This window comes from Triticum urartu, chromosome 1A (assembly GCF_056163025.1).
Source record: "Triticum urartu cultivar PI428250 chromosome 1A, HENAU_Tu73, whole genome shotgun sequence".
In the NCBI taxonomy this organism is placed as follows: Eukaryota; Viridiplantae; Streptophyta; class Magnoliopsida; order Poales; family Poaceae; genus Triticum; species Triticum urartu.
The window spans coordinates 440,260,906-440,282,255 of record NC_141873.1 but is presented as its reverse complement, the minus strand read 5'-3'; the positions used below and the strand labels follow the sequence as shown (position 1 = coordinate 440,282,255).

Here is a 21,350-nt window from a genome sequence, read left to right as displayed (position 1 = left end):
AAACGCTCAACGACGGTACTGTGCTGGTCCTAGACTAGACCGTGCTAGAGACGCGAGCCTAGAACACTAACAAAATCACGGCGCTGCACGTAAATAAGGGAAAAGCACACTCTGGAACTCTCTTTTTTTGCTCTCTTTTTTTTGCGCTCCTTTTTTTTGCGCTCCTTTTTTTTTGCGAAAAATCACTATAATGGCAAGTGTCTCAAAACTCTTCCCTCGTCAAACTGAGAGGATGGGCACGGAATTTTTTTTTCACTTTTTTTTCGGAAATCAGGGGAGCGACGACGAAAAAGTGCGACAAAAAAATCACTATGATGGCACGTGGCTCAAAAGACTCAGAAAAGTCTAAAAATAGGATAGGGAAAAAAAATTTGCCCGTGAAAATTTTGGCCTAAAAACTGCCCGGGGGTCTCCAGACTCTGTTTTTTTTCCGAGACCTACGCAGGCAAGGAAACACGAATCGGAATTTAGATTGATCTCAAGAACAAACCTAATATGAGAAGAACTCGGATTGGTGGTGGATATATGGTTCTGGTATATGGCAGCAGTGGTGGTATATGGTAGCGGTGGTGGTATATGGATAGAGATTGATGGTGGTATATGGATACGGATTGGTAGTGGTATATGGATATGGATTCAGAGCGGCGGGGATAAGCAAAAGTGGTAGATGGGCGATGATGATGGTGCGGCGGCGTGACAACTTATGACCAGAACTCGAAACTCTAAAAGACTAGACTCTAAGACCAGCAACTTGACACGACGATGCAACCGCAAATTCAACAAAGCAAAAACACTAAAAAGATTATGCAAAGGCTCAGATTGGTTCGGATATGATGAACTAACCCTAATTTTTTTTGTGTGGCTTTTTCGTGGACTGTAGGTATGAAGAACAGACTCGATCTAATCTACGAAAAACTATAAAATCTCACCGAACAACCTGGAAATCTGATACCACTTGATAGAGGCTAAGGTGTCCCGATGTTTCGATGAGATGGTGGCTATCGTTTTCTGTGGGAGTTGACCTTGACGATCCGACTACGAACGTGCGAGATGTCGCGCCTTAGCAATCGCTAAACCAACTTCCGAGGGTTATTGACCACGCCGGAGCACGATCAACCTGACCACGAGGGTCTGTTTCCTGCGAGCAAACGAAGAACAAGCAAGAAATTGAGATTGCAATCTGGATATTGCGAATATAAGATGAAAGCTTTATTGATCAAGGTGGAGTTCTGTGACGTCTTGGTCTGGTCGTTGGACACAAACGAAGTACGCGAAGTTGCAGCTATGGCGAACTTTTAATCTAAACAAAACCCAAAGTCTAAACGACGCCCTAAGGGCTGTATATATGGAGGAAGAGGGGGGGGATTTCGTGGCCCTTGAGGGTGGGGTCCGAAACCAACCCTAACTCTTGTTTTCCCACACATACGGACTCTAAAAATAGCCTATACTTAAGTATTTCGAAATTACATGGGCCTGGCCCATTAATAAGGTGACGCAGCACCTAGAATAGCCTATGGACGAATATTATGAAGTGGCATCTTGTATATTTCGTCCAAGGCTTCATGCACTCCTTATGGCGGCTTCAAAGTCCTGAAATCATCACTTGTAACTCCGTTCTTGATCCCCTTGCGCATGCCATCAACTCCATGCGTGTTCTTGCTCCAATGTTCATTCTTCTCCAAGCTAGGCCCTTCATTTGTAAGCAAAACAAATGTATCCAATTTAGGCAGCATCATAATCTCATGAACATTAGAATCATTACCAAGAAATGAAAGTACCTGGTAATTTAATTGGCGTGCGCGAGCTCTAGTAATTGGTCCAGTATATGTAACAGTAGGGGCTGTGGGTGTAACAATGGTATTGATGTCCTCATCATTTACAATGGTGCAATCCATGTATTTTTATGTGCCTTGTGGTGAGTGCATCAAGCTCGTGAAGTGGACTACTTGCTGTTAATGTTCTGTCAATGCTGAATCTGTTATGTCATGATACTATGTAAACCTGCTGCTACAAGTCATTCTATGCATAATCTGGAGATGTTCACTAAGGGTGTTTTGTTATAAATGTTATGATATATCAATCCATGCCCCTGGTGGTATTTATGGAGTGCTCTAGCATGTCTTAATATTGCTCCACTTTTGCTTTAAAATGTTCCTGGCAGATTGTTTACATGTTAATCAATTTTGCCATGGTTGTTGTTAGTGATCCAAGCATGCTATGAACTTGATCTTGCCATGGTTAGCTTCATGAAGATGTCATCTTACTGTAGGTATGCTTGTCTTGTCATGAAATGCTTTTTGATGAGTGATTTGAGCTCGCAAAGATGCCTTCATAATTCTGTTTATGCCATGCTCTGTTTTCTGCTAAGTCTGAATCTGTTTATGAAACTTTCTATGTTTACATGGGTGCCATCATATCTTCTGATCCTTTTTGTCTCATGGTCAGTGAGGGACTTGTGTTCTATGCAATTATTAGATTCATTCCATGCCTTTGGTTGCCATGATAAGTTCCTGTAGCATGTTGTTTGATAGCTTTAAACTTTGTAACCTGATGTTATTTTTGCCATGTCTAGTGATTTCCACTAAGTCTGTGAACTATTATTATTTGCAATTTTTCCATGTCCTTTTGAGCATGTTCTATTGATTTCTGGAGATAGCTCACTGTTCATGTTTTGTCATGCTTTACCTGTACATCACGTCCGTGCCTTTTGTTTTCATGTTGAGTGGCTGTAGCATATTGTGTTGATGCTTGCAAGTTGCCTAGTTGCTGTTTTGGACAGCTTGTCCTTTAGACTTGTTTCATGTGTATGTGTTGAACCGTTGCTCCGTTTTGAGTGTGCTCTACATGAAACTTGCTTAGTTTTGCATGTAGTTTCATGTTACCTTGTTGCATCCATGTTTTGAGTGTGTTTGCTTGATGTTTGAATGCATGTTGCTTCAATGCCATGTTTAACTTGTTTTGCTCATATTTTCTAGACCGTAGCTCCAAATTAAATGAACTGTATATGTAACTTGACTAGAATTTTGTGTAGATCATCGTGGTGCATCTTAACTTGTTGTTTAACAACTTGAACATAAGGTTTATTCAGATCTGGACCAATTTCGAAATTTGCATATGGGGACTTACCGGAATTGTTATATGTTGTTTTCAGCCTCATTTAAACTTGCTTTGATGTGTTGTTCTTGTATGCATCATCTCTTGCCATGAGTAGCTTCATGTAGCCTTGTCAGGCATCATACTTGGTTGAGCATCATGCCTTGTTCATGTGTGGTGTGTTTACCATGTTGTGTGCTTCATCTCGATAGTTCCTGTTTCGTTGCGATCGTGAGGATTCGTTCGCCTACGCTTGGTTTGTCTTCATGGCTTCATCTTCTTCATGGACTCGTTCTTCCTAGCGGGATTTCAGGCAAGATGACCGTCACCTTGGATCTCACTACTATCATTGCTATGCTAGTTGCTTCGTTCTATCGCTATGTCGCGTTACCTACCACTTGCTTATCAAGCCTCCCAAATTGCCATGAACCTCTAACCTTCACCCTTCCTAGCAAACCGTTGTTTGCCTATGTTACCGCATTTGCTCAGCCCCTCTTATAGCGTTGCTAGTTGCAAGTGAATATGAAGATTGCTCCATGTTGGATTATGTTTATGTTGGGATATCACAATATCTCTTATATTATTAATGCATCTATATACTTGGTAAAGGGTGGAAGGCTCGGCCTTATGCCTGGTGTTTTGTTCCACTCTTGCCGCCCTAGTTTTCGTCATATCGGTATTATGTTCCCGGATTTTGCGTCCCTAACACGGTTGGGTGATTTATGGGACCCCCTTGACAGTTCACCTTGAATAAAACTCCTCCAGCAAGGCCCAACATTGGTTTTACATTTGTCTAACAACCTAAGCCTTTTTCCCTTGGTTTTCCGGAGCCCGAGGGTCATCTTTATTTTAGCCCCCCCCCCCCCCCCCGGCCAGTGCTCCTCTGAGTGCTGGTCCAAACCGAGCGATGTCCGGCGCCCCTGGGCAATCAGGGTCTATGCCAACCCGACGTCTGGCTCATCCAATGTGCCCTGAGAACGAGATATGTGCAGCTCCTATCGGGATTTATCGGCACATTCAGGCGGTCTTGCTGGTCTTGTTTTACCATTGTCGAAATGTCTTGTAACCGGGATTCCGAGACTGATCGGGTCTTCCCGAGAGAAGGAATATCCTTCGTTGATCGTGAGAGCTTATCATAGGCTAAGTTGGGACACCCTTGCAGGGTTTGAACTTTAGAAAGCCGTGCCCGCGATTATGTGGCAGATGGGAATTTGTTGATATCCGGTTGTAGTAAACTTGAAGTAAACTCTTCTAAAATGCACCAACTGCATGCGTAACCGTGACTGTCTCTTTTCAGGGTTGTTCGAGAGGAGAACACGATTTTTGGGTTATGTTTGACGTAAGTAGGAGTTCAGGATCACTTCTTGATCATTACTAGTTGGCGACCGTTTGCTTAGCTCCTTTTCTCGCTCTTGTTTCGTAAGGTAGCCACCATACATTGCTTAGCCGCTACTGCAACCTCACCACTTTACCCCTTCCTTACCCATTAAGCTTTGCTAGTCTTGATAACAGATTACTACACAACAGTTGCAGGTACAGGTTTTGCGATGATCATGACGCGAGAGCGATGTTTACTTGTTTTGGAGTTCTTCTTCTGCTTCTTCGATCAAGGGATAGGTTCCAGGTCGGCAGCCTGGGCTAGCAGGGTGGATGTCGTTTGAGTTCCTGTTTGTGTTTCATCCGTGGTCGGATGTTGACCTTGTGTATGATGTATTAATATATTCTTGCGGCATTTGTATGCCTTGTATGTATCCCCATCTATTATGTAATGTTGATGTAATGATATCCACCTTGCAAAAGCGTCTTCAAGATGCGCTTCTATCCTTGGTGGGACCTTCGAGTTCCTTTAGGATAGGGCCGCATCTTGGGCGTGACATGTGCAAGAGCCCAAGTTTGATGACGTTGATTGGATGCACTTGGCATTCATGAACCTATGCTAATGAACAAAATCTGACATTTGTAAATTTTATCAAAATATGGAGCATGAAACTACAGAGACAAAATTATAAATTATTCCAATTAACCAATAATTTAAAGCAAGCATGTTCAAAATATAGCAAGGCAGGTCATCCAATGTTAATTGTGCCAAGAACTTAATTTTTTTAATCAAAACTTGATTTTTCTTAGATGAAATTGTCTCCAGTGTGTATGAAGCATGAATAAATCAAGTTAAAAAAATGCAACAACTACACAATCAAGGATTCTAGTCAAAAATATTCCACATCAGCTAAACATCATTGCATCCGCAACTAATCAGAAGTAGTTATAAAAGTGCAGCAACTACACAAACATCTCAGCTCACAAACTGTACCCTATTCACTGTTGGTGGTTGTGTGAAATTTCTGCAGCAAAGAGAAAAATAGTGACAGGGGAGAGAGAGGCAATGATGACGTGCATCGTCTGCCCTCACCACGCAGCCTTGCAACATCTAAGCCAAAAACGCAGAAGCGCACTGTCAATTCATTCCATTCTATTTTTGAAATTTTCACGACAAACTTGAAAAGAAATAGTGATTTGACTTCTTAAGTGTAAAGTCGAACTTAGTGAATAAAAACAAATATATGAGAAAGCAATAAACATTGCTTACCTCAACCAATGACGACAGGTCTACTGCATGGAACATGCCAAACGTGAGTGCGCAAATGCTTCCCTGCAGTGACATGGCATCACATGTAATATTTTTTAAGTTACCATATTCTTCCTCTACAAAATAAATTATGTACACCTTAATTTATGCACCTAAGGATGACATGATGATTCATGGGTAAACTATCACCAGCATAAAGTCAACTTTTTCTTATGACATTTATATTACAAATAAATACTCTATTCACCTTTAGGTATGTTGCATTTGCTGCTTCACAAGGAATAGTGGGAGGCTCATGAGCTGAGTACCCTGAGGGCACGTCCGAGTAGCCAAGTAGAAGAGCGCACGTCCAATTCCCAGTTTCACTACCACAAATTCGATAGATCGGATCACAATTTCAGTACCACAATTTAATACCATATATCAGTAGAGAATCATATCCATTCCAGTTTCAGTAAAAAATCAAAATCCATTTTGAAAACAAGTGGAGGTATCTTAGTAAAAAAATACCATATCCATTTCAATACAAAAATGAAAACAAATTTCGGCGTCCGATCCATCGCAATATCAATATTCAATTGAAATCTTATAACTGCCGAGTTCAAAAAAATATTCTATTGAAATCTTATGGGGACTTTATCCGGTTTAGGAGTTGAGCCAAGCCTATCTGTACCCATTTGAATATATTTTCAGATGAAAAACACCGAACTATGATAAAATAAACAATAATCAACGACCCTGGCTGGGAAATAATATCAGTCCTTCCTTGTACTAAACAAGGTATTGAGGGAAAATAAATCTAAGAACAGAATGTACAGATTGGCAGAAGCTAAACATCGACTGCTCTATTAGCAAGTCTAAATAATTTTGAGAAGAAGTATTACCAAAGAGATGACTCTCCAGGCTGCCGAAGGGCATGTACTTGTGTAAGGCTGAACCAAAATGCAGGCCATCAGTACACTATATATACTGAGAGGTGGATAATGTAGGAGTATTGACACCTCAGCAATGAACATGCAACAATTTCATATTATCGACTTAAAGGTGTTGATAATAAGTACATAATAAATGAGAGGCTCAACACCGGAAAACTCGCAGATGGTAACAAGGAGGCAGGGGTTGTGAGCCTTGTCCCTGACGTCTCCACATTCTTCAGAGCATGCATATAAATTATAGAAGAAAAGTTTTGGTAAAAAATCACAACAAACTAACTTTAGAATGTTGCAAATGTACTGGTGCCCAGTCACAATATATATGCAATTATGCACGAGTCTATGATTCTGCCGCAAGGATCAGATAGACAACAATTTGGAGCATGGTGTTGTGTGACATCTCACAAAGTGAATGAATGAATTTTCGATTGTTACAGAAAATTTCATATATAGATTTTCAATGTAAAAATGAACTTTAGGCCTATGTTATTTTTACATACATAATGTCTTTCTTGGTTCCCAAAGTGGTTCAGTAACCACCCTAAGTAAACAATCAAACATACCTTGAATCACTTTACCGAAAATATTGCACATCGGAAGTAAGTCCAGCCCATGTCTTATCAACTGCAAAAAGATTCCACAGACAAAACTTGCAAAAAAAAAAAAAACCGGTCACCCTCATATCTACTGTTTCATATCAAGAATCTCCTCAAACATGTCATCAGACAAACCATTTTTGGTTCAGTTTGAAGGTACATGGCCAAAATGAAGACTACTGTGATATAAAAGGAAACAAATACATTATAGAAATGACATAGGAACACTATGCATGCTCAACAATGATATGGGTCTGACATATGGAGTTAGCAGTTTCCCTAAAACAACAATTTTCTGAATATTATTGTGTCGCCCATTATGCCCACAAAAGGAAAGAGAAACCTTATGTAAACAAAATATTACAGCGAACAAACACAGAGTTTTTCAGAAAAAGGAACACTTACCAGGAAACTTCCAGTCCTTGAAGAAAGGATAACCTTCCTACAAATACACCATCCAATGTAGGTTCATACAGTTTTCATTGTGCACAAATGATGCAACATGCAGATTCAAGCCAATGCGACAAAATGTCCAGTTAACTTAGAGCTATTTACATATCGTTTACTTAAGTAAAAAAACTCAAGTTATCTTGCTGTAGGCAATCTACTCAATGCTGATCACACAAATAATAATGTCCGGAAGCACTTAGGAACAACCAGACCACACAAGCATAAAATTGTGTAACCAAATAGACATCAGAGGGGAGGGAGCATTTTTCAGAAGTACCTCATTAAGTTTCACAGTTATTATGTGAGGAGTAAAGGACCAGATGAACCTACAAATCAAAAGAAATATCATAGTCAGCACAAAGATTGTTCGAAGAAGATGATCAAATTAAAAATCATGTAACTGAACATATAGAAGAATCTTCTTATAAAAAAAATCAGGAAACCGATCTTTTGTCTTATTATATTCAAAGAGCTCTATCTGAATGACACCTCTATATTGATAGGCTGCCCTGTGCATATAACTAACATAAAGCATATGTACACTTCCCACCTCCTTTGAATGTCTGCAGTACTGCATCCTATTTAATTCCTTTAGTACGTGGTTAAATACTTATAAAGTTAATGGTCACATGCCCTTTAAACGTGTGAATTCACATGTACACCAACTAACCAAGACGGATGCAGCCAAAATTACCCAAGGCATCTAGTTGTTTCTTTTAGGGTTTAGGGTGTGCAAGTTTCATTGAGGACATAACCTGTCCACTGAATCTAATGGAAAATTCATGGAATATATGCTTGTTCCCACGAAATTGGATTCGGACTCAGGTTTAAGACGAACTTGCATCGCTAGAGACTTCTCCAACTCCTTCAAAGACTCCAGCAACTTTTGCTCAGGGGCTTCACCATGCCACCAACTTCTTCAGGTGCCAACAACATGAACAGATAACGGGGTGGGAGGGGGAAGGGAACATAGATGGAGGAGGGAGAAGGGAGAGGAGAGAAGAGGGGGAAAGAGGAAGGGGTGGAGATACCTGTGATAATGGGGAGGCGGAAGTGCGGGACAGGAAGACTCGCCGCCGGCGGGCAGGATGAAGAGCTGGCGGCTCCAACCCTAGCTTGCGCGTGAGAACTGCATCCTTCGCACACAACCAGGCCATCCATCGTCTGCCATCGTGCTCCAGCGAGCCGGCGACCGAGGGTTGCCTGGAGCGGAGGTGGAGGCGACCAGAGCCAGCGGCGGCGCGACGCCGAGGTTGGTGTGACGGCGAGCTCGGGCGGTGAGGCGGCGGGGCATAAGCTGCAGGAGACGGCGGCGGGGACCTCGAGGCCGATCTTAGGTCATGGCTTCCCTGGCTCTAGAGGCTGTGGCGGCGCTAGACGGAGCGGCAGGGCGAGGAGGAGGCCGGCCGTCGGGGAGGCAGGAGCTCCTCGTCCCCTCGATCCAGATCGGGATCGAGGAGGGAGCAACAGGGGCGCGAGGGAGCGGGCGACCCGCGGGCTGCGGTCGGGGCGTAGGTTTATTTTCGTAGATTTTTTTTCAGGTGCGGGTTTTTTTCGATCAACCGGAGGGTTTAGCACTGGACATCGTGGGAGCATACCGATTTTTATTTCCTGGTTCAAGGGCGGAGGGGGGAATCGAGGGGATGAGGGAGGTGGGATCGAGGACGAAAAAAATCCGTCTCTGGTGGGATGAAAATTGACCGGCGGAGACTACCAACTGCTCCATTAGGAGTAGAGATTCGGCCCCCTTCCTTCGGGGAGGGAGGCACTTTCCCACTTGGGCCTTTTTGGCCCAAGTTTTCTTCCACCTCTTGGCCTTATTAATATTTAAATTAAATATAGAATGTTCTAAACATTTTCAAAGCATTATATATATATAATTTAACATCCTCGGAAACATTTTCCACCTATATAAAAATAATCGGTAATACCCAGTAGTACATGATATTCACCGAAAGCCTTCCGGTGACCCCGAAACGCTTTCAGAACCTCTCGGAAGTATTCCGGATATCAATGAAACAATTCCACAAATATATTCTCATCACTCCTGTCCTACTAACACTCAGCATATCATGATTACCTTAAGCTTGTGACTCCGGAGGTTCGGTAAATCATAGAGATGAACGAAACCCCTTCGTTCAATGACCGATAGCGAAACCGTGGACATCCATACCGGTCCCTATGATTACACGAATGATATTCGAGTGAACCTTTGGTTATCATGTGATGTTCCGTTTGCTTCGTGATACTTTACAAAACCTGGTGTGTATCGGTATCCTCCTGAGTCATCACCATACTCACTATACCATTGCTCCCGTTACCGGTTTTGTTCTTCTTTCTTGTTGACGTGTTCCGGCATCCTTGTGACATAGTCACTTGTGTCTGTCCAGGCGATGATGGATTTCGTCATACCGAGAGGGCTCTAAGAATATGTCTCCATTATCGGAGGAGCAAATCCCACTCTCGAGTTATCCGGTCACTTGTCAAACTTTCGGATGTGTGCCTGAAAGTTGTCGTTATGATCACCTTGTTACAGATGACGATTGAGCAACTCCAAGGCCCACCATTCGGTAGGAAGTGATTGAGACAGTCTTATATATGGTCCGAGGAACTAAAACACATGCTAACACTCCATGATACAACAGATGATTTCAGACGATATAATCACATAGTATAACAGACAAGTATTGGGCCGATTCGATATGATCGTTCTTCCAACGTCATAATCTCAAAGTTGTTTTAGGACTACCGTTTAACACTTTAAACGATACCCTAAGATCCGGAAAATGTGATCACCGACACACTTGATCTAGTCTTAGAGGCGAGACCGGGAACCTATTGTTACTGTTATCATTCCACACGTGCATATAAGTTTTCCACTGAATCGCATATTCCAGGATCATAGCAATTATAGCATGGAATATAAACTCTTAACTATGAATATGGAAATATAACAATACAATATTATTGCCTCTAGGGCATATTTCCAACACTGTGCGCCCACCTAACCCTGCTCAAATTAATACCGCCTCTTTTCCCACAGTAACCACACTCCCTCTAGTAAAATGACCGTCTGGGGGCACCTAGGTGCCCAGACTCCTTACCTAGACTAGTATAATGCATGTGAATTTCCACGGGCTTTTGAAATATTTTTCTGGAGTTATGTGAACATCGTTGAATGCCCATGCTCATTGGAATACCCGTCGGAAAAAACGGTGCCATCCAGATATATCGTAATTCCAGTCGGGTTGCTTTTATTTTGAGTGCGTCGTTGAATTTCCTCACAATCTTCATAATTTAACTAAATGCCTTAGATTTTTAACCTATGACGACTGTGATGTATGGATAGAGTCCAGAATATATGCACGGTGTGCATGTTTGTCAATGATATACAAGATGTATCAGCCGATGAATGCGTACGGAAGATAAATCTACAAGTGGTACCTATTAGAAACAATAAACCATCACAACAATGTACAAAAGAAATACGGGAGAACTGATCAAACAAATGCATCTGCTAGCATAAACAATCCACATTATCTGTTACAATTTATTGAATGATGCTTTAAAATATCACCAAGAGGAATCAAATAAACAGACTACTATTTGAACAAACAATATGGTTCATTATACTCACCTTCATACATCGGCTAACAGATGTAGTACATATTTTTATCAATAGTTTTTGTTACATGACACCTTTGTGTGCATGAGTACCAAACACAATAATTTTCTATTTGTGACAAGTGCTTTACCCATCCATTTGCATTGCCTCCTGGAAATGTTCTACGGCTGTCCATTTTGTAACATTGACATTGGGCCACTTATGATCTCTGTTAAACTCTGGATTTTGTTCTCCAAATTTCAGACGCTTCTCAAGTCCCAGCAACTATTTTATATGAAAAAAGTAGGGATTGAGGCAAACAAAACATATGTCAAGAGGACCAAAAATAACAGATAGTTACCGTAGTAGCAAGGTCACTCCATTTGACCCGAGCACCAAGCGAGTCCAATACTTGAATCTCATGTTTTTTTGGCATTGACGACTGATAGATACCAATGGTACCAGGAATGTTAATAGGAAGAAATAGCTGGTGTAAATATCATATACGTCATAGACACAATTAGAAATAATGATAATAAATCATTATACACATGGATTAATTAGAAATAATACATCATTGTATGCATGGATAATGAGGTGAGACTACTCATATCTTGTTGTAGATAAATATTATCATGTTGTACGATGTGATGATATTTTGATGGGTCTGTCTTTCTTTGTCTTCTTTTATCTGGCCAGATATGAACATGCTAATAATATGTACCTTTTGACCTGCCCTGCCTCGTAGATGGTCGTGAGCAAGCATACAATATATAATATATGTAAGCATTTATCACTTGTAATTCCACATTACACACTTAGAGTATATTTATGTTATTAGATATTATATATGGTTTTTATTATTAAGAACAAAGTTTATGCAATTAGTCTTATACCATCATGCAAGAATATATCATATTTTATAAAGCATTTCAACTCGTCATTTGATAACAAGACATCTCCAATGTCCACGGACTTGGTTTTCTTAGGGGCAGACTGATAACCCACAGTATAGGGGATCGCAATAGTTTTCGAGGGTAGAGTATTCAACCCAAATTTATTGATTCGACACAAGGGGAGCCAAAGAATATTCTTAAGTATTAGCAGTTGAGTTGTCAATTCAACCACACCTGGATAACTTAATATCTGCAGCAAAGTATTTAGTAGTAAAGTAATATGGAAGTAACGGGAACGGTAGCAAAAGTAATATTTTTTGGTTTTGTAGTGATTGTAACAGTAGCAACGGAAAAGTAAATAAGTGAAGAACAATATGTGAAAAGCTCGTAGGCATTGCATCGGTGATGGAGAATTATGCCGGATGCGGTTCATCATGTAACAGTCATAACATAGGGTGACACAGAACTAGCTCCAATTCATCAATGTAATGTAGGCATGTATTCCGAATATAGTCATACGTGCTTATGGAAAAGAACTTGCATGACATCTTTTGTCCTACCATCCCGTGGCTGCGGGGTCCTAATGGAAACTAAGGGATATTAAGCCCTCCTTTTAATAGAGTACCGGACCAAAGCATTAACATATAGTGAATACATGAACTCCTCAAACTATGGTCATCACCGGGAGTGGTCCCGAATATTGTCACTTCGGGGTTGCCGGATCATAACACATAGTAGGTGACTATAGACTTGCAAGATAGGATCAAGAACTCACATATATTCATGAAAACATAATAGGTTCAGATATGAAATCATGCACTCGGGCCCTAGTGACAAGCATTAAGCATAGCAAAGTCATAGCAACATCAATCTCAGAACATAGTGGATACTAGGGATCAAACCCTAACAAAACTAACTCGATTACATGATAAATCTCATCCAACCCATCACCGTCCAGCAAGCCTATGATGGAATTACTCATGCACGATGGTGAGCATCATGAAATTGGTGATGGAGGATGGTTGATGATGACGACGGCGACGGATTCCCCTCTCCGGAGCCCCGAACGGACTCCAGATCAGCCCTCCCAAGAGGTTTTAGGGCTTGGCGGCGGCTCCGTATCGTAAAACGCGATGAATCCTTCTCTCAGATTTTTTTCTCCCCGAACACGAATATATGGAGTTGGAGTTGAGGTCGGTGGAGCAACAGGGAGCCCACAAGGCAGGGGGGCGCGCCCAGGGGGGCAGGCGTGCCCCCCACCCTCGTGGACAGCTGGAGGCCCCCCTGACGTTGATTCTTCTTCCAATATTTTTAATATTTTCCAAAAATAAGTTCCGTGGAGTTTCAGGTCATTTCGAGAACTTTTGTTTCTGTACATAAATAACACCATGGCAATTCTGCTGAAAACAGCGTCAGTCCGGGTTAGTTCCATTCAAATCATGCAAGTTAGAGTCCAAAACAAGGGCAAAAGTGTTTGAAAAAGTAGATACGACGGAGACGTATCAACTCCCCCAAGCTTAAACCTTTGCTTGTCCTCAAGTAATTCAGTTGATAAACTGAAAGTGATAAAGAAAAACTTTTACAAACTCTGTTTGCTCTTGTTGTTGTAAATATGTAAAGCCAGCATTCAAGTTTTCAGCAAAGATTATAACTAACCATATTCACAATAACATTTAGGTCTCATGTTTACTCATGTCAATGGCATAATCAACTAGCGAGCAATAATAATAAATCTCGGATGACAACACTTTCTCAAAACAATCATGATATGATATAACAAGATGGTATCTCACTAGCCCTTTCTGAGACCGCAAAACATAAATGCAGAGCACCTTTAAAGATCAAGGACTGACTAGACATCATAATTCATGGTAAAAGAGATCCAGTCATACCCAATATAAATTAATAGTAATGGATGCAAATGACAGCAGTGCTCTCCAGCTAGTGCTTTTTAATAAGAGGGTGATGACTCAGCATAAAAGTAAATAGATAGGCCCTTCGCAGAGGGAAAAAGGGATTTGTAGAGGTGCTAGAGCTCGATTTTAAAGCAGAGATAAATAATATTTTGAGCGGCATACTTTCATTGTGAACATAACAACCAAGAGATGGCATATCTTCCATGCTACACACCTTATAGGCGGTTCCCAAACAGAATGGTAAAGTTTATACTCCCCCTCCACCAACAAGCATCAATCCATGGCTTGCTCAAAACAATGAGTGCCTCCAACTAACAACAGTCTCAGGGGGAGTTTTGTTTGCAATTATTTTGATTTAGTTTGCATAAAGCATGGGACTGGGCATCCCGGTGACCAGGCATTTTCTCGTGAGTGATGAGCGGAGTCCACTCCTCTTGAGAATAACCCGCCTAACATGGAAGATACAGACAACCCTAGTTGATACATGAGCTATTCGAGTATACAAAACAGAATTTCATTTGAAGGTTTAGAGTTTGGCACATACGAATTTACTTGGAACGGCAGATAGATACCCGCATATAGGAAGGTATAGTGGACTCATATGGAATAACTTTGGGGTTTAAGGGATTGGATGCACAAGCAGTATTCCCGCTTAGTACAAGTGAAGGCTAGCAAAGGACTGGGAAGCGACCAACTAGAGAGCGACAACAGTCATGAACATGAATTAAAATTAATAAACATTAAGTGCAAGCATGAGTAGGATATAATCCACCATGAACATAAATATCGTGAAGGCTATGTTGATTTGTTTCAACTACATGTGTGAACATGTGCCAAGTCAAGTCACTTAAATCATTCAAAGGAGGATACCACCCCACTATACCACATCACAACCATTTTAATAGCATGTTGCCACGCAAGGTAGACCATTATAAACTCCTAGCTAATTAAGCATGGCACGAGCAACTATGATCTCTAATTGTCATTGCAAACATGTTATTCATAATAGGCTGAATCAGGAACGATGAACTAATCATATTTACAAAAACAAGAGAGGTCGAGTTCATACCAGCTTCTCTCATCTCAGTCAGTCCATCATATATCGTCATAATATTGCCTTTCACTTGCACGACCGAATGATGTGAATAATAATAATAGTGCACGTGCATTGGACTAAGCTGGAATCTGCAAGCATTCAATAAACAGGAGAAGACAAGGCAATATGGGCTCTTGGTTAAATCAACAATAATGCATATAAGAGCCACTTCAACAATTTCATTATGGTCTTCTCATATCGACCCCCAAAGAAATAGAACTATTTACACGGGAAAGCTCCCAACAAGCAAAAGAAGAACATGAAATCTTTTTGGGTTTTCTTTTTAATTATTACTACAACAAGAAAAGTGAACTAACTAAAAGCTACAACTATTTTTTTTGGTTTTTCTTAAGGTTTATTAAACACACAAGAAAAAAGCGTAAAAAGAAAATAAACTAGCATGGATATTGCAGTGAAAAAGTATGAGCACCGACATCTAGCAATGAGTGTGTGAACATGAATGTAATGTCGGTGAGAAATACGTACTCTCCCAAGCTTAGGCTTTTGGCCTAAGTTGGTTTATTGCCACAGATGGCCTGGCGGATATCCAAAGTTGTAGTTGGGGTCGTACTGAGATGCAGCGGCTATTGCATCGTGGGCTGCAGCTTGGAGGCGAGCTGCCCTCGTCCTCCTTTCGTACTCATTTGCCTCCTCTCTGGTTATAAAATGTCTTCCCTTTGCCTGAAAGTCAAAGAGAGCAGGAGCAGGGAGGACAATATTGACAGCGTGACGCCTGTCAAAGATTAGTCGGTACTGGAGAGGTGGTTCATTCCTCTCGACAAACTGATGGTGAACCATAGCATTAAAGTCTAGATAAGTAGGATGAAACTCCATATCATTTTCATGTATGGGTACCTCAATAAAATCAGCTAAGCGGGTTGCATAAATTCCACCAAAGAAATCTCCATTAAATCTATTGTGATGCACCTACGCGCAACAATGGCTCCCAAATTATAAGATTTGTCTCCTAACACAGCACTCCTAAGAATACTGAGGTTAGGGACACACATATGACATGCTTCATCTTTACCATTTATGCACCTACCTATAAAGAGAGCAAAATAACGTATAGCAGGAAAATGAATGCTCCCTATGGTAGCTTGTGCTATATCTCTAGATTCCCCACAGTTATACTACCAAGAAAATCTCTAAATTCAGATTTGCGAGGTTCACTAGCACTATCCCATTGTGGAAGTTTGCAAGCAGTGGTAAAATCCTCTAAGTCCATCGTATAAGATTTTTCATAAAGATCAAACAGGACAGTTTGAGAATTGCGTGAAGATGAAAATTCAAACCTCTTCACAAAGGAACTAGTGAGATAGTGGTACTGGCGGCACTTTTCCTCCTCGAAGCTTACAAGATCAGCGTTACGCAAATATGCGTTAAATTCTTCCTTGATTCCCGCTCGATCCATAAAGTCCTCTGAAGGCCATTCACAAGGCCGCACTAGAGCGTTCCTTGGTGGCTCATCGTCAGCATCACACATTGCAAGCCTGGGTCCTTGCTTCCTTAAAGAACCACCTTGGTACATTTTCCTAAGCATATTTCTTCCTCTGAAAAATTTCTGAAAATTTTAGTAACTTCAAATAAAAGTGAACCAAACTCAACAAAAATTGGTAGAAACTACTCCCACAAGTGCCTAGAGACTATATCATGCATTAGAACTACTTGGAACCATATAAATTTGACATGCAAGCTCAAGAACATGGTCACCTAGGCAGCACAAATTTGCAATGAATAAAGCACTAGAACAAAAACTAATTGGTGTTGGAAATATGCCCTAGAGGCAATAATAAATTGATTATTATTATATTTCCTTGTTCATGATAATCGTTTATTATCCATGCTAGAATTGTATTGATAGGAAACTCAGATACATGTGTGGATACATAGACAACACCATGTCCCTAGTAAGCCTCTAGTTGACTAGCTCGTTGATCAATAGATGGTTACGGTTTCCTGACCATGGACATTGGATGTCGTTGATAACGGGATCACATCATTAGGAGAATGATGTGATGGACAAGACCCAATCCTAAGCCTAGCACAAGATCATGTAGTTCATATGCCAAAGCTTTTCTAATGTCAAGTATCATTTCCTTAGACCATGAGATTGTGCAACTCCCGGATACCGTAGGAGTGCTTTGGGTGTGCCAAACGTCACAACGTAACTGGGTGGCTATAAAGGTACACTATAGGTATCTCTGAAAGTGTCTGTTGGGTTGGCACGAATCGAGACTGGGATTTGTCACTCCGTGTAAACGGAGAGGTATCTCTGGGCCCACTCGGTAGGACATCATCATAATGTGCACAATGTGATCAAGGAGTTGATCACGGGATGATGTGTTACGGAACGAGTAAAGAGACTTGCCGGTAATGAGATTGAACAAGGTATCGGGATACCGACGATCGAATCTTGGGCAAGTATCGTACCGCTAGATAAAGGGAATTGTATACGGGATTGATTAAGTCCTTGACATCATGGTTCATCCGATGAGATCATCATGGAACATGTGGGAGCCAACATGGGTATCCAGATCCCGCTGTTGGTTATTGACCAGACAGTTATCTCGGTCATGTCTGCATGGTTTCCGAACCCGTAGGGTCTACACACTTAAGGTTCGATGACGCTAGGGTTATAGGGAATAGATATACGTGGTTACCGAATGTTGTTCGGAGTCCCGGATGAGATCCCGGACGTCACGAGGAGTTCCGGAATGGTCCGGAGGTAAAGATTTATATATGGGAAGTCCTGTTTTGGTCAACGGAAAAGTTTCGGGGTTTATCGGTAACGTACCGGGACCACCGGGAGGGTCCCGAGGGTCCACCAAGCGGGGCCACAAGCCCCGGAGGGCTGCATGGGCCAAGTGTGGGAGGGGACCAGCCCCAGGTGGGCTGATGCGCCCCCCCACAAGGGCCCAAGGCGCCTAAGGGGAGGAGGGGGGCAAACCCTAAGGGCAGATGGGCCTTAGGGCCCATGCCTGGTGCGCCTCCCTCTCCCCTCCACCTGGCCGCCACCCAGATGGGATCTGGGGGCTGCCGCCACCCCCAGGGAGGGAACCCTAGATGGGGGCGCAGCCCCTCCCCCCCCCTATATATACTTGAGGATTGGGCTGCCCAATACACACGAGTTCCTCTCCTTCTTGGCGCAGCCCTACCCCTCTCCCTCCTCGTCTCTTGCAGTGCTTGGCGAAGCCCTGCTGAAGTACCACGCTCCTCCACCACCACCACGCCGTCGTGCTGCTGCTGGATGGAGCCTTCCCCAACCTCTCCTTCTCCCCTTGCTGGATCAAGGCGTAGGAGACGTCACCGGGCTGTACGTGTGTTGAACACGGAGGTGCCGTCCGTTCGGCACTAGGATCATCGGTGATTTGGATCACGACGAGTACGACTCCATCAACCCCGTTCTCTTGAACGCTTCCGCGTAGCGATCTACAAGGGTATGTGGATGCACTCTCCTTCCCCTCGTTGCTGGTTTCTCCATAGATAGATCTTGGTGACACGTAGGAAAATTTTGAATTTCTGCTACGTTCTCCAACAGTGGCATCATGAGCTAGGTCTATACGTAGTTACTATGCACGAGTAGAACACAAAGTAGTTGTGGGCGTCGATATTGTCAATTATCTTGCCGTTACTAGTCTTATCTTGATTCAGCGGCATTGTGGGATGAAGCGGCCCGGACCAACCTTACACGTACGCTTACGTGAGACCGGTTCCACCGACTGACATGCACTAGTTGCATAAGGTGGCTGGCGGGTGTCTGTCTCTCCCACTTTAGTCGGATCGGATTCGATGAACAGGGTCCTTATGAAGGGTAAATAGAAATTGGCAATTCACGTTGTGGTTTTGGCGTAGGTAAGAAACGTTCTTGCTAGAAACCCATAGCAGCCACGTAAAACATGCAAACAATAATTAGAGGACGTCTAACTTGTTTTTGCAGGGTATGCTATGTGATGTGATATGGCCAAAGGATGTGATGAATGATATATGTGATGTATGAGATGGTCATGTTCTTGTAATAGGAATCACGACTTGCATGTCGATGAGTATGACAACTGGCAGGAGCCATAGGAGTTGTCTTAATTTATTTATGACCTGCGTGTCAACATAAACGTCATGTAATTACTTTACTTTATTGCTAACCGTTAGCTGTAGTAGTAGAAGTAATAGTTGGCGAGACAACTTCATGAAGACACGATGATGGAGATCATGGTGTCATGCCGGTGACGATGATGATCATGGAGCCCCGAAGATGGAGATTAAAAGGAGCAATATGATATTGGCCATATCATGTCACTATTTGATTGCATGTGATGTTTATCATGTTTATACATCTTATTTGCTTAGAACGACGGTAGTAAATAAGATGATCCCTCATTAAAATTTCAAGAAAGTGTTCCCCCTAACTGTGCACCGTTGCGAAAGTTCGTCGTTTCGAAGCACCACGTGATGATCGGGTGTGATAGATTCTTACGTTCGAATACAACGGGTGTTGACGAGCCTAGCATGTACAGACATGGCCTCGGAACACATGCGAAACACTTAGGTTAACTTGACGAGCCTAGCATGTACAGACATGGCCTCGGAACACAAGAGACCGAAAGGTCGAGCATGAGTCGCATGGTAGATACGATCAACTTGAAGATGTTCACCGATGTTGACTAGTCCGTCTCACATGATGATCGGACACGGCCTAGTTGACTCGGATCATGTAATCACTTAGATGACTAGAGGGATGTCTATCTGAGTGGGAGTTCATAAGATGAACTTAATTATCCTGAACATAGTCAAAAGGTCTTCGCAAATTATGCCGTAGCTCGCGCTTCAGTTCTACTGTTTAGATATGTTCCTAGAGAAAATTTAGTTGAAAGTTGATAGTAGCAATTATGCGGACTAGGTCCGTAAACTAAGGATTGTCCTCATTGCTTCATAGAAGGCTTATGTCCTTAATGCACCGCTCAGTGTGCTGAACCTCGAACGTCGTCTGTGGATGTTGCGAACATCTGACATACACATTTTGATAACTACGTGATAGTTCAGTTAAACGGTTTAGAGTTGAGGCACCGAAGATGTTTTAAAAAAAACGTCGCGAAACATATGAGATGTTTCGAGGGCTGAAATTGGGATTTCAGGCTCGTGCCCACGTCAAGAGGTATAAGACCTCCGAGGATTTTCTTAGCCTGCAAACTAAGGGAGAAAAGCTCAATTGTTGAGCTTGTGCTCAGATTGTCTGAGTACGACAATCATTTGAATCAAGTGGGAGTTGATCTTCCAGATGAGATAGTGATGTTTCTCCGAAGTCATTACCACCAAGCTGCTAGAGCTTCGTGATGAAATATAATATATCAGGGACATATATGATGATCCTTGAGATATTCGCGATGTTTGACACCACAAAAGTAGAAATCAAGAAGGAGCATCAATTGTTGATGGTTGGTGAAACCACTAGTTTCAAGAAGGGCAAGGGCAAGAAGGGATACTTCATGAAACGGCAAATCAGCTGCTGCTCTAGTGAAGAAACCCAAGGTTGAACCCAAACCCGAGACTAAGTGCTTCTGTAATAAGGGGAGCAGCCACTGGAGCAGAATTATCCTAGATACTTGGTAGATGAGAAGGCTGGCAAGGTCGATAGAAGTATATTGGATATACATTGTGTTAATGTGTACTTTACTAGTACTCCTAGTAGCACCATGGTATTAGATACCGGTTCGGTTGCTAAGTGTTAGTAAACTCGAAATAAAAGGCTGCGGAGTAAACGGAGACTAGCTAAAGGTGAGCTGGCGATATGTGTTGGAAGTTTTTCCCAAGCTTGATGTGATCAAGCATCGCACGCTCCCTCTACCATCGAGATTGGTGTTTGCGTTGAGCATAGACGTGATTGGATTATGTCTATCGCAATATGGTTATTCATTTAAGGAGAATAATGGTTACTCTGTTTATTTGAATAATACCTTCAATGGTCTTGCACCTAAAATGAATGGTTTATTGAATCTCGATCGTAGTGATACACATTTTCATGCCAAAGGTATAAGATAGTAATGATAGTACCACACAAATGTGGCACTGCAATTTGAGTCATATCGGTATAAAACGCATGAAGAAGCTCCATGTTGATGGATCTTTGGGCTCACTCATTTTGAAAAGTTTGAGACATGCGAACCATGTCTATTGGTGTATATG

The 21,350-nt window shown here is 42.0% G+C and overlaps 1 protein-coding gene across 16 annotated transcripts; it reads right to left on the bottom strand.

Moving 5' to 3' along the window:
• Positions 1–1,187: 1,187 nt before the first annotated feature.
• Positions 1,188–9,223, bottom strand: LOC125516703 (uncharacterized). 16 transcript variants are annotated; one of them, XR_007287396.2, is made up of 8 exons: positions 8,690–9,214; positions 7,936–7,984; positions 7,176–7,650; positions 6,742–6,830; positions 6,565–6,612; positions 5,928–6,045; positions 5,681–5,743; positions 5,243–5,521 (listed from the first exon to the last, which is right to left on the bottom strand). XR_007287396.2 is itself a non-coding variant. In XM_087524395.1 (7 exons), exons 3-7 carry the CDS (start codon positions 6,843–6,845, stop codon positions 1,583–1,585), a joined length of 441 nt encoding a protein of 146 aa, XP_087380521.1. In that variant the 5' UTR covers positions 6,846–7,650; positions 7,936–7,984; positions 8,690–9,218; the 3' UTR covers positions 1,188–1,582. The 16 variants fall into 16 exon arrangements, 3 of the variants coding, with proteins under 3 accessions (XP_087380521.1, XP_087380526.1, XP_048538006.1); XR_007287395.2 differs by having other exon boundaries at positions 6,565–6,830; positions 7,176–7,261; positions 7,614–7,650; positions 8,690–9,213; XR_007287394.2 differs by lacking the exon at positions 6,742–6,830 and having other exon boundaries at positions 7,176–7,261; positions 7,614–7,650; positions 8,690–9,208.
• Between the last annotated feature and the right edge of the window lie 12,127 nt (positions 9,224–21,350).

Coding starts and splice junctions, on each gene's coding strand:
- LOC125516703 (XM_048682049.2), bottom strand. CDS start 6,845: ATGCATGCTCTGAAGAATGTGGAGACGTCAGGGACAAGGCTCACAACC. Junction 6,613..6,741: donor TTGAGCCTCTCATTTATTAT/GTACTTATTATC, acceptor ATTTTGGTTCAG/CCTTACACAAGTACATGCCC. Junction 5,744..5,927: donor CAAATGCAACATACCTAAAG/GTGAATAGAGTA, acceptor ATGTCACTGCAG/GGAAGCATTTGCGCACTCAC.